General features: G+C 39.2%; 1 protein-coding gene across 1 annotated transcript in view; it reads right to left on the bottom strand.

The window, feature by feature from the left end:
• Positions 1–14,095, bottom strand: part of Gpc4 (glypican 4) — a 113,897-nt gene that overhangs the window by 27,960 nt on the left and 71,842 nt on the right. The window contains exon 2 of the mRNA XM_027432091.2: positions 10,841–10,999. Within this exon, the coding sequence (XP_027287892.1) occupies positions 10,841–10,999 (159 nt within the window). The remainder of the gene's footprint in view (positions 1–10,840; positions 11,000–14,095) is intronic.

Below are 14,095 nucleotides of genomic sequence, written 5' to 3'. Positions count from 1 at the left end.
TTCTAAAATCTAGACCAATTAGACACAGTATCAACCAAAGCATAACAATTTTCTATCGGAGGTTTTTTAAAAGTTTGTATTGGTTCTGGTAAACTAGCAATTATCCTATGCTTGTACATAATTCTTTCACCTTTGCACTGCTCCCTACTTGCCATTCTATGGCATTTTCTCTAGAGCAAGGAACAGAGCACAGATTAGACTTTCAGGTACGGGGTCACAGCCATCATCTGCAGCAACTCTGTTAAGTGCTGCAGCTCTCATCTCTATCTAGGCCCCACCCATCCTTGACATTATTCTTGTTCCTCAGGATCATGGTCAGATCCTAACTGCTGAAGAAGACCTGCCTAGGCCAACACACATAGCAATCATCCTCCATAATCGTTAATGAAACCAATTATAATACAAGCGTTGGCTAAGGGAACCAGCCAAGGGTAGTGTGAACCAAAGTTCCCACTGATCAGAGGCTGAGTTAATTGGAAGTTAGAGCTCCTATCCAGCAACTGCTCGTACTTGTGCAGAAATGTTGCTCAAACAGAGCCTGTTTTTAGTGAAGTTGCTGGTGTCTGAAAGTCAGACAAGAGGCAGTAACCGAGCATTTGCGAAGAGGTTTATTTCTGTAATTTTGCACTTAAGCATACATGCAGTAAGGATGAAGCAGCCAATAGTCCTAGAGCTCAAAATTGGCCACAACTTAAAAGTGGAAATCGACACTAGAATATGCTATGAACCTAAAGCAGTCTGAATGGTGGGGAAAGCACAAAGTGTCCTACTTAGAGGCTACATGCCATGCTTGTGGGGGGGGGCTCTGATGGCCCATTACAAAACACGCTATTCTCTCACCCCACATGGCTAATGCTGGCACAAAGTAACACTCAGTATACATAGGCACTACTAATAATGCATGGGCTGATGCTATTGTCACTCCTAGAATTTCCTTATGTCAACAGGTATTTAACACATCTTTTAAAAGACTGGTTTATGTCTTGCCTAGTGGTGTTGAACATAATCCATCTGGGGGAACATAAATGAAGGTAAAGCTGTTGGAGGTCTGCTGAGAAGACCTGAGGCCTTATAAAACTTGGACCTGTTTATCCAAAGGGAAATGCTTGATGGCTCTACCTTCCAAGGTTGTGAAATGTCCCAGACATCCATGAGACTGGAAGCAACTACTGGGTGGAAACTAAGGAATGGAACATTGTCAACCATGGGAAGAGAGTTTACACTACTTGGAAGACAGACTGCATAACCATCTCACACATCCAAAACTAAGGAATCAGGGCTTATTACCTCTTTCCTCCCAGGCACTTCGTTTGCATACTACTGAATTTACCAGAGGCTGCTAGATGTTAAGAATGAGCTTGGGGCCGGTGAGCACTGCTCAGCGCTAAAATTTAATCATTCCTAGTGTAGGAAGTACTGATTTAACATGGGAAAAACTTGAGTGAAAAGCCAAACTTTTCCCACCAAAGTAAGTGTTCTATGTAAATATCCTGCCTTTAAAAAAAAAAAAAAAAAAGAACATCTTGTGCCCCTGGCATTTCTATCGCCAGCCACTTGTCTTGCATCAAATAAACATTCAAAATTCTTGAAAAGGGTCAAAGGAGCTATGGTTGTGCTATTAAATACCATTAGTTACTTCTACATAAACAATCGACTGGCTATTGATGAATGAGCTAGAATGTATTCTAGAATGAACCCACGACCTTGAGAGGCTGGAAGCTCTTTCTATTCAATCCATTTGTTTGGTGCTATAAATCAACCCCTTTCGTTTACATTATGAGGAAGCTGTCTTTTCTGTATAAGCGTTCATTTCTCCTTCACTATAAATGCTGCATCTCACAGCCTTAGTGTGGCATGCCAACACTAAGTTATCACAGCAACAAAATTCCCCAGAAGCCTCTTTCTAAGTGCTACAGCTCATCCTTTTCTGTTAGGCAAGCTGAAGGAATCATACTCCATCCATTCTCTCACTGAGAACAAGTATGTAATGAAGAGAAGCTACAATGGGCATCTACAAATGGAAAGAAAAACAGAAACAGAAAGCACTGTCCTAACAACGGGAACTGTTGACTTGTGACTGTCTACTGCAGGATCTCGCCTTTCCAGTAGTCTGAAAGTCTATAGCAGGCACTTTCCTCTGCCATGGCATGTCACTCCTGGAGAGCACCTGAGAGAGCATGGGGACACTAAAAGGTCACATACTGAACTTGAGTTTAGCAGCAGAATAGTAAATTAATAGGCTGCCCCTAAGTTGGCAAGCCAATTGCCAGCTGCAGCCCTCATTTGGGGCTGTTAGCATATCAAAGAGTGCTAGGGGATCCTGCCAAAGGATCAATCTTTTCTTTCCTAGGTTAATTTTATTAATGACTTCTCCTGGGGAGAAAATAGAGTGTTTATTCTCTCATGGACCTAAGTTGCCAGCGATTCAGATGCAGTACCATGTAGTTAGTACTTCTGCCGACATCATTCAGTGTGCCAAAGTGAGCCACTTGGACTTACATTATTTTGCATTGAATAGTCCTCCAGAGAAGGCTTTGAGCACTTGTAAGTAAACTAGGAAGCTAGAGTAGCCACAACAAGCTTTCCAATGCTACATTTTGTGTGCAGGATATCACATCGCCTCACAAACCCTATAATATATATCTATTCATGATCTCATATCAAGAAAAATCATGGCACCAATCATTTAATTAGTGATTCTAATTGCATGTATGTAGGATATGTTGGCACACAAACAAAAAGGATGAAGTAAATACAGTGGTGAAGGTGCAATGTTAATGATCAAATATGACTGTAATCAATATGTTTCTCAATGTTTTATTCCCTCAAAATTTTCAATGACATGAAAAATTTTTGATTGACACATAACGTTTCCATATATTCATGAGTTAAGATGGATATTTTGACTCACAAATGCATTAGGCAATGATCAACTTGGAAGTAACATATCTGTCACCTTAAACTTTTGTCAATGCTTTTTGCCAAGTATATTCAAATTACTCTTGTATTTTGAGGTATATACTATGGTCAACCTACTTGGCAACGGCACACCGGAGCTTACTCCTCCTAGGCAACAACAAATTTAACCAATGACCAACCTCTTCCCTCTTCTCCTCCCTACTTCACTCACTCACCACACCATGAATCTACTCTCAACTTCTACAGAGCCTTCTTAAGATTCATGTAGTACTTGGACACTGTCACAAATGTTAGAATTTCATTCTTATGATGGAATGGTACTCCGAGTGTGAACATCATATTTTCTCATTCCATTAGTCAGTTGATAGACAAGCTGATTCCACATCCTGGCCACTATGAACTGTGGGGGGAAGTTGTGACTTTGACAGATAGATTTCATTTCTTTTGGTTCTCTGTCCAGCAGTGGAACCTCTGGGCCACATGGAAGATCTCCTCCACTTCATAGTCACTAGGCCATTCTTAGAATCTGTACATCTCCTCAATTCCAGTCACTATGCTAATCTTACAATCCCTACAACAGTGTACAGGGGTTCTTTCTCCTGTAGCTTCAAGAGTATTTTATAATTAGAAAACAATGGTATTCCTTCCTGTCTGCAAAAAAGAGTCTTTCTTTCTTTTACTCAGTTTCATCAGTAGAGGCTTTTTTTCCCCCTAAATTGTCTAGAGTAAACAGTGACAACAAAGAAAAACATCACTTTAAAACTACCACCATTCACTTTTCTCATCAAGAAAAGTACTACTTTTGCTGAACAAAATGTTTCTCGCCATAGCAATTTGAAAGTTAGGATAGGTATGTAGAAGATTCCAATTGCCTGTAATTCCACAACTTGAAATAAAGCTCCAACATCTTATTGCATTTCTTGTCTTTTTTTTTCCATGAAAATATATAGTCACATGATCGACAGCCTAATGCTTTCATCCTACTGTCATGTAACAATAGGGACTTAACATTTCCTATTTGATTAAAGATTCTTCAGAAGCATCATTTTTAATATGGCGAACATTTTATTTTTTAATTATTTATTTTTTGAGGTTATAGTATAATTACATCATTTTTTCCCTTCCTCCCTCCAAGCCCTCCCATATACCCCTCTTTGCTCTCTTTCAAACTTATGGTCTCTCTTTTCATTAATTGTTGTTACACACACACACACACACACACACACACACACACACACACACACACACTCCTAAGTATAAGCTGCCCAATCGTTACTTGCACGTGTACTTTCAAGGTCAATAATTTGGTATTGTATTGGATAAACAATTGATGTGCTCTTCCTTGGGAAAGACTATTTCTCTCACACAAAACATTTTGGCTTATTTCCACATTTTAGTATTCTAATTAATGCTGTGACGTTCATCCTAGTAACATCTTCCATTAATCTTTATGTACATCTCCCTTTCCTTAGGATACATACCCAGCAGTACAATTATTAGGTCAAAGGATATGAATGTATTTAAAACTTCTAATACATTGCCAAATCAATCACCTAAAAGGTGTGCCAGTGGGTTATGCTTGATATTTGAGTCATATTCATTTCTAAGTTCCCAGTGTTCCATTAATTCTCCCAAGAGGAAGGATGATGAAGATGGGTTGGACCAATGAACAAGAGTGGGCTAAAGCATGACTGACTCAGGAATTTGCTCAGTCAAGCAGTTGGAGCCTTACCTGGCCCGGCAGACACATAAAAGAGGGCTAAAATGAGGGACAGAATTTCAAATTCCCAGGCTCAGGACACAACCAAACAGTGAAGTTTGTACTTGCCTCCAGCTAGATTAGTAACTTCTTCCTGGTGGTATACTTTTAAAAGAAGTTGCAGCTAACTGCAAAGGCTCAAGCTAACATGGCTCTGGATCCAGCAGAAACTGCACACACACTTTCAAATGAAATGAGATAATGCCACAGCAAATGCTGACATCTCAGAGAACAAAAAACCTGAAAACTAAAACTGCTAATAATCATTCACATCAACTTCCATAGATACATTAAAAGAGTTGGGGGCCAGAGAGCAGGGTTAGCAGGGAGAGCAGAAGGTCAGGGTTCAGTTCCCAGCGCCTACATGGTGGCTCACAGTTGCCTGTAACTCCAGGTCTCGAGTATCTAATGTCCTCTTTTTCCCTTCATGGGCACCAGGCACGCATGCACGAAAATAATCATGAAAACACACAAAATGAAAATAAACAAGTATATATATTTTTAAAGGCGTTAACAAAAGTACACAGGAAAAATAGCAGTGCCTTCAGACGAAAATCAAAGGCAGCTAGTGTGATCGAGGACAATGTATTTTTCAATAGGCCAAATGGCCCCATGTCTTTCTTTGTGCTTTGTGGCTACTCTGCCTGTGAATTGTTGCCCACTACACTGGAATGAGGTTTCAAATAGCAACAATTGTTTTAAAGTCGTAAGGACTAAAATCTGAAGTGAGGATTAAAAAAAGCAATCGAGGGGCCGGAGAAAGGACTCAGGTATTCAGAGTACACACTGCTCTTGCAGAGGATCCTAGTCCGATTGCCAGCACCCACATGAAGAGGCTCCCAACAGTCTATAACTCTACCTCCAGGGCATCTAAGGCCCTCATCTGGCCCTCCCCAGGCACCCGCACTGTTGCACATATACTCACATATGAACACATACCTATATACCTAATTAAAAATAAACCTTTAAAAACCCAAGCTAAAACAAGCAGTGATCACACACTCCATTAATTACAGGTGGATCTCTGTGAGTTCGAGGTCATCCTGATCCACATAATAAGATCCTGTCTCCAACAACAAAAAATCCGTGTTTATATTACTATATATATTTCCATAATATTTAAAATATGTGTTTTAGGGGGGTTGGAGAGATGGCTCAGCAGTTAGGAGCACTGACTGCTCTTGCAGAGGACCTGGGTTCAATTCCCAGCACCCACATGGCAGCTCAAAACTGTAACTCTAGTTCCAGTGGGAATCCAAAATCCTCACACAGACATACATGTAGGCAAAATGTGCCTACATATATGTAGGCACATAAAGTAAAAGTAAATAAATCATCATAATAAGACAACCTAAAAAGGAGGTCTTTATTAATATGGGTAGCAACAAACTCCAATAACAAATCCACAAAGTTTTGTTTAAAACAGTTAAAGATAGGGACTAGGAAAAAATCTACAGTTTTCAACTAAGATAATGGCCATGGAGTTTAGTTAGGTGTTTTTATCATTAAAGGTGAGTGAACAGTTCACTCTCACCGAGGTTATTAGTTTCACAGGCCTATAATTTCAATGCCTTCAGCCCACTGAGCCTCCACATTGGTTTTCCTCCTGGATTAATGAAATAATGAGTGATAAGAACTACAGTGATTAAAACACAGATTCAGCTAAGTCTGAAGACTGTTTCATGTCATGCCTGTGTGAGATGATAGGAACCTGGGGGCGGGGGCAGGCCTGTGAATGATAGCTACTCTAGCTTACACAGCCCAGGCAGATAGATAGGACAGACAATTATGTCTTTTATGTGCATTTTAAGCTAATTCAGAAAATTTCTACCATTATTCAAGTTAACAAGCTGCAGGCTCATGGGAAGGTTTTCAAAGACCTGGTGAAAGTAGCTGGGGGTTAAGAAATGACAGGAGGGAAAGAGAGGGTATCGTACAGATGGCTAATTAACAACTTGTAAGACCTTTCACTTAAGCAGCTGGTCTAGTCACATGTTTAAAAGATTCAGAGAATTTTTAGAATTGAAAGGGTTTTAAGGGAACATCTAACCCAACCCCTCATTTTATGGATGGGAAAACTGAGACCCGGTTAATTAGCCCAGGTCACAGGAGGTCCTGCTACAGAACCAGGCTGAAAATTTGCTGTTTTCTGCCTCCCAACCAAAGTGGCTTAATTTCTTCCTAAAATGACAAATTAAGAGAGTGTTCCCAATAAGTTAGTATCAGGTGTCATCTTTGGTTCCATAAAATTTCTTAAAGTGTGCAAAATATCTAGCAAATATCTAGTTTGATTCAGAGAGTTGTTTGGCAGTAGTATTTCTTCATGGCTATTACATCATTTATTATGTAATCCAGAAATGTATTTAACACAGTTGCTTTGATCACCTTAATAACCTATGTTTCTTTTAAAAAACAATGTAGTCTCACAAAGTGCCAGACATTTTGTTGTAGTCCCCAAACACGGATTATGCGCCACTTCTACTATTTCTATCCTTTGCCAAGCAATTCTTCCCCAGCCCCCACTGAACTGGCTTATTAGCATATTCATGAGACAACTGCTTCAGCTAATTAGCAGTTTTACTACTAAAAAATTCCCAAGACTGGCCAAGAGGGGGAGCAGCTAGCCCTGTCACCCTAATGCTCTGGCTCTAGGACCATTTTAAGATAGAGTTGACAAAACATCTTGCCAGTCCTCACACCCAGAGACACACATTTAAAGCATAGGTGACCTGGCAACATGGCTCAGTAAGTAAAAGCCAAGTCTGATCCCAAAACCCACAGTAGAAACAGAGAACTAATTCCTAAAAATTGTTGCCTGACTTTGACACATACCCATGGCATGAACACACCAGGTATACATGCATACACACACATACACGATAATAACATTAATAATAACAATAGCAATAATAATAATAATAAGTAGGAGTAATACAATTTTAATATTTTGAAAATAAACCCACAAAACTGGCTGAAGCACTACACGGAGATACTGCCAAATGAGGTCTCTTCTTGTATTTACCCAGGTTTGAAAACATACACACAGCTTAAAATGTACAAATCAACTTATAAACTATATATTCACTTGAGATATATAACAATAGAAAACAGAAAGCAGAGAAGCAAAACAAACAATCCCACACACCCCAAAAATTCCTTTGAGACAAAGGAATGGGAAAAAGGATTTGTTCTTCACATTTGGGGAGTCCAAAAACACAAGAGCAGGTAACACACCCCTCACTTGCAATGGAGGCAGAGTATCCAAAAAATGGGTCAGCGAGGCCACTTTGATAACCCAGGAAGTAGCCAGGGCCCAAAATCAGCTCTTTGAGTATGCATTTGAGCTTGGGCATGGACAGACCCTCTTTTGAAGTCAATGGACCTACTACTATTTCCCTGTTTCCTTTTGCTATGTATCTCCAAGGGGGTTGTGTGCAACTTTGCTGTCCTTGGTTCACCAGCCACCATCTTGTTTTTTTGCCAAATTTCCTCTCTTCCATTTACATCAAAGACACACATTTATCCTTTTTATCACAGTTCCGGACAGTTCTTTGATCAAAACACCTTACCTCTGGACTTCTGAGAATTGAAATAACCTTAAAGCACTTTACTCAACACCCCTGGATCTTTTAAAAATATATCTATCAATCAAACAACTGATGTAGCACCCACTAAAGGATTGCTGGGAACCAGACAACTGATGTTTTGCCACGGAAAATTATTTCAGAAAACTTAAAAAAATGTGCAAAGTATCCCAGCTCTGTTCTGATCTCCAGACCAAACAGATTTCAGCGGCTTACAACGAATTTTAATTGGTGCTCATTAACTTTATTGTCTTTGCCATATTTTAAGTTAGAGTCACAAGAAATGCACGGGAGTTCTATAATCATTTTTAGTATGTTTTGGAACCGATAAAGGTACAATTTTAGCGTATTTATTGCATGTGAAGAACAAGAACAATTGTTTCTATATTTTAAAAAATCCAAGCATATGTTAACACTTACTGATAACGGCTCTCTATACAGTTTTCGTTAAAAGAAAGCTTGCACACTGTAATCATACTATGTACTATATTGCTATAAAACCATGGGGATGGAGAACTTTAAATCAGCAGAGCCATAGGCAATGACTGTGGGCTCTATTCCAGAGAAAGATGTGTGTAACCAGAAACAGGACAATTTTTTTTGGAGACGTCTATACCCAGACTTGAGTATTTGTTATATTCTACAACTTTCTCTTTGAGAAGCCCACACCTATGCTCTTGGATATGTCTTACTTTTTTCTGAGTCCCCCTTTTCCCCTCAAGTTTAAGCTTGTATTAAAAGCATTATCTTAACCCCCAAGTGTACTTCACCTAAAAAAAAAAGAAAGAAAAGAAAAGAAAAGGGATAACTTAGAGAAGTTGGGCTTGGGGACTTGGAAATAAGTTTATCTTCACTACATCACACTCTCAAACAGGGGCAGGACATAAGTTTCCTTTCTAGCTCTGGTATGGGAAAGTCCCATGTGGTGATGTTTAAAGCAGTCACGTCTCTGATATGGCAGAGTCAAGAGACTTTCACTGTTTCTAGGCATATAGTACACACCTGTAATACGAGCACTAGGGAAGTCAAAGCAAAATAACAAATCACAGGCCTCTCAAAAAATTAGATGGAGTTGGAGGGGGTGGGTAATGAGTCATTGTTTTTAGAGACAAGGAAGGGTCTGATCCTGTACTTGCCAATAATATCTATTTTCACAAAGCATTAGCATGTGCTTTTTAACAGAAGGAGCCAGGTATACCAGAGTTGAGTTAATCAGGATATAAAGATACATATATTTATTCTCACCCATCCAGAGAAAGGAGATAGAAATAAGACCAAACAGATTGGAGGTATAGGTCAGTGTATAAGAGGTATAGGTGTAGCATATGTAATGTCCGGGGTTCCTTCCCCGGTCTCAGCATGCAAAAATAAGTCCAAGTATGTTTGGCACACAGTGTACTTGAAACAGTGAATAGGATCAATGACATACACTATAATATCCAGACAGCATTAAGTACAACTACATTACAAATTGCATGCATTATAGTCTAGCCTGGACAGCTTACTAATACTTATTAAATTGGTTACAAAAAAACTTTCGAATAATGACTCTCAAAATAAACGCCTGAAATAGAACCTGTTCTATAGTTGGGGACTGTCTTATCAGCTCTATCAAATCTAATTTAGTCTAACTACTCACCATGGTAACAAACCCTTTGCAGCAATACTCAAAAGACATTTCACATCTAGAAAATTTGCCTTGTACTACATCACCACGCATAATGTCAAGAAAAGCTTGCTTCAAAGGTACTATGTAATTAGAATGGCCTTTAAAACAGGCACAAAGGAAATTGTTCTGATTAAATCAAGTCTACTTCACAACAATCACGAGTGAGAAACATCACAGAGAGGAACCCTGGGGTGTTTGGGACCTCATATTCTAGTTTTGCATCTGTTATCTGTAGCGTGGCTTCAGGTAGGGCTTGAAGTACCTCTTATCTTCTTACATCCTCTCGATTAAATAAAAGTATACATGTAAAAGGGTATAGAGTTCTGTTGTGTTTTTTTTCCATGGAAAGACTATAGCAGACCTCAGCTAATAATGAGCCTGGAGAGGCAGCTAAGCTTGGTAAAGGCTATAGACTAATGGCCACTTCCAGGTTACTGGCTGCATGGATGCTCAAGAGCTGAGCACCAATCTTGTCTATTTGCTATGGGGATTCGAAGAATTCTAGTTGGCAATCCATTGTGAAATTTAATATGAAGTCCAGCATCTGCAGAATCTCTCTACTGGATGGAGGGGGGAAGCTAAGACAGTTTTGAGATGCCTGCTTTTTATTAGGAAGTCTTTTTTTCCCAGTGACTTGCGTCAACAACACTATGCAGCATTCACCCAAAGAAAGACAAGGAAAGCATTTAAATTAACCTCATCTATTTTTAACTCCCTTTGACCATATTTCCATAATGCCTAGTATACAGATGCCAGTGCAAGCTGCTTGTAACTTGCCTCTGGAAGCCTACTTCAACCACCACTACCAACCACATCTTGGGAGAAAAGTGAAGTACTGAGAAAGAAGACATCTAAGAAGCGATCATACAAAACAGCTGTCACCTCTTGCATGCAAATTAGATCACATACCATCAAACTTCTTGTAACGAGATGCAAAGATGGCTTGCAAATGATTGCACTGTTCACTGACCACACTTTTGAAATCGTCTTTACTTTGCAGGCTGTACTTCTCTTCCATCTCTTGAGAACAGCAGGTATATCCCTGGGAACAGATCTTCAAATGGTCACCTGGAAGGTAAAAAGACAATCTGTGTCACCACTATCCACCAGGTCCAAGAGAGAAGGGCTTCATTTCAGATGTGCATCCCTCTTCATTTGAGCCAGGGAGGCTCTTTGTAGAAGCTCAAACATTGCACAGATCTAAAAGGTTTCATGGCTCATGAAACTCTTTATTCTCGTGTGTCGGTTTTGGTGTTGTTTTGAAATAAAACTTTATTATTCAAAAATAAAAAGCTTACAACCAGGTGTAGTTACATACATCTTTAATTCCAGCACTTTGAGTCTGAGGCCAGACTAGTCTACAAAGTGAGTTCCAGGACACCTAGGGCTACACAGAGAAACCCTGTCTCCAAAAAACAAAACTAAAAAAAAAAACTGGCAAATAAATAAAACATCACACACCAAAATGAGCCAGGCCTAACTTCTACCCAACTTAATGAATTTACATAAAGGTAGAGCTGGCATTCAAAATGGAAGCTGTGATGCATTATATTAAAATTTTCACTTTCAGTATCTAATATGTTTAATGCACCTATCAACCACATTAAAATAAAATAAAATAAAAATAAAGCTACCACCACCCCCAAAACAAAAAACAGAAGAATTTTGTAATTAAGAAGATGGCTTTAACCACAGAAGTCAGTGTGGGGCAATAAGAACAGCACTGATTGGTAGTAACACAAACCTCTTTCATAAATTCCTTATGATTCTGTGTGACACGCTGTGTAAGTCATGTAAACAAGAGATTTATTGTTTTTAAGGATTTGGGAGTTTATATTTCAAGAAAGAGAAGAGTTTATAAAGTGTGATAACAACCCAAAACTAACTAAATATATAAATCCATGTTATAGTGTAGGAAAGAAGCATAAATTTATAAGCATGAATTCTACTGAGGAAAAGCAGACATCCACACATTTCAAGGGGTTGGTGTCACAAAGGAAAACTATGGGGGATCATACTGGATAATCTGTACCTATGCTAAATCATAAAGAAGTGATCCTAGGCAATTCTCTATGTTAAGATTTTATATTGCCACCTGCCAGACGGGTTATCAGACTGTATCTACCTTCTCTGTGGTGTAGTTACTTATTCCTCATATTCCCATAGACCAATGGTTTCTGATAAATGGGATCTTTATGTAGTGATGTAGCCCAGATGCTTCACTGCATAGCAACCTAGCCCACAAAGTAGCTATGTTTTTAGAACTACAATCTGTCCATAGTTCAGAGGTATAAGAGTTTGGATGGCTTCTTCTATTACTCCTCCTTTTTGTTCTTCCTCAGACACAGAATGAAAAGTGTGCTTTGAAGAGACCAATACTTAATCCCTCACAATGAGCAAAGAGGTACAATGAAGCTCAAAATTAAACCACACCAGGTACTATGATTTGAGGCAATCCTCTATTTATTAGTTTGATAAAACTGTATACACAGTTACTAAAAATATTCTGGGCCTTGTACTGAGCATATAGCTATTGCCCCAGCTATTGGAGGGACAACATAGTGAGACTTCTCAGGGATGAGTCCACTGGAGACATGGGAACTCGACAATGATATGTTGAACAAACAGAGGGCCTTGGAATGACAAAAATGTCTTCCTACTGCTTGGCTTTTGTGTACTTTCATAAAACAAGTTTTCCCTTAACACAGACACCAAAGTAGCATTAGGGCTGGGTAGGAGTGCTAAACATAAAATAGAGTTGGCATGTCAATTGATTATCAACTGATACAAATAATTACATATCTATAAAAATCTATATATAATGTAAATGTAATTATTTCTATGTGCTCAGTATATATATTATACCGTGTGTGCGTGTGCGTGTGCGTGTGCGTGTGCGTGTGTGTGTGTGTACATCCGATCATTTCTGTGTGTGTGTGTGTGTGTACATCCGATCATTTCTGCAATTAAAAGGTATGGAGATTGTTACTACTAAAAATAAAATGTGTGAAGCATTAAAGGACAAACTTCAAATAACTTCTCCATCCAGAAACTATTGTTTCCTTAGTGATTTCTGAAAGGCATGGACAATAGATAATTTTACTAATGGGGGAAAAAGATTTAAAGAAGATTGTGAAATAGAGTTTAGAGCTGAGGTTCTAGAATAACTGAGATCTCATTAATAAAAGAAAAGCAGTTGTGAAGGTTAAGTTTGAAGGAAACCCCTTTTGCCTGGGCAAAACATTTAGAGCTGGCCTGGTGATATGAGTGTTGGGGACCTGGATCTAAGTGCCTAAGAGCAGAACTGGACCTGCTCCTTGCTGTAGGCTGTTTTGGGTGAACTGGCCAAGGCAGTACTGAAGAGCTCATCTTGGTAGTGAGGATGAGGAAAGGCTAGTGAACTGACAATCCCAGCTACCACCCAGAATCAGAACAAGGGCTATGAGTTGGCCCCTCCCAACATCCACCAAATCTATGAACTGTGAACGAACGGAACCTCCAAACCCAAAACAACAGGATCTCCACAACACAGGACAACAACAGGATATCCAAGGCAAGCCCCAGCAAGAGCCCATTATAGGCAGTGTAGCAGAACCCAGAGGCCTTGAGCCAGACCAATGAATGACTCATGGCAATAAACACAAGTAATGATGTGTGGACTAAAGGGACACACTACAGCATCAATGACAAGATTCTTTTTTGTTGTTATTGTTGCTTTATTTTGTTTGGTTGTTTTTATTTTGTTTGTTTTTCTTTTAAATGTAGTTTTGATGGGGAGCAAACAGGGACATAAGTGGCATCATAGGATCAGAATGAATGATGTGAAATCCACAAAGAATCAGTAAAAAAAAAAAATTGAAAATTTCCCAAAACAAAACAAAACCAAAAAAACGCCCCTCTTCACTGGTTGTTGGTACCAGAACACATAATTAGCATTGACATAGCCAACTGTCTGCTGTTTTCATGCTTGAGGGTTCCTCTAGTAGTCTAAACACATACAAAAGTATGAAGGTCCCAAGTATATACAATACTACACTTATATCATCCCAATACTCTGAAGGCCGAAGCAGGCAGATCTCTGGGAGTTCAAAGCCAGCCTAGTCTACATAGCTTTCTCAACCCTTTACAAAGATTCCAGTGGGGGTGTACCAAATCTTCAAGGAA

This window comes from Cricetulus griseus, chromosome X (genome assembly GCF_003668045.3).
Source record: "Cricetulus griseus strain 17A/GY chromosome X, alternate assembly CriGri-PICRH-1.0, whole genome shotgun sequence".
NCBI classification, from domain to species: Eukaryota; Metazoa; Chordata; class Mammalia; order Rodentia; family Cricetidae; genus Cricetulus; species Cricetulus griseus.
The sequence above is the reverse complement of the archived record's forward strand: the minus strand, read 5'-3'. Positions and strand labels throughout refer to the sequence as shown.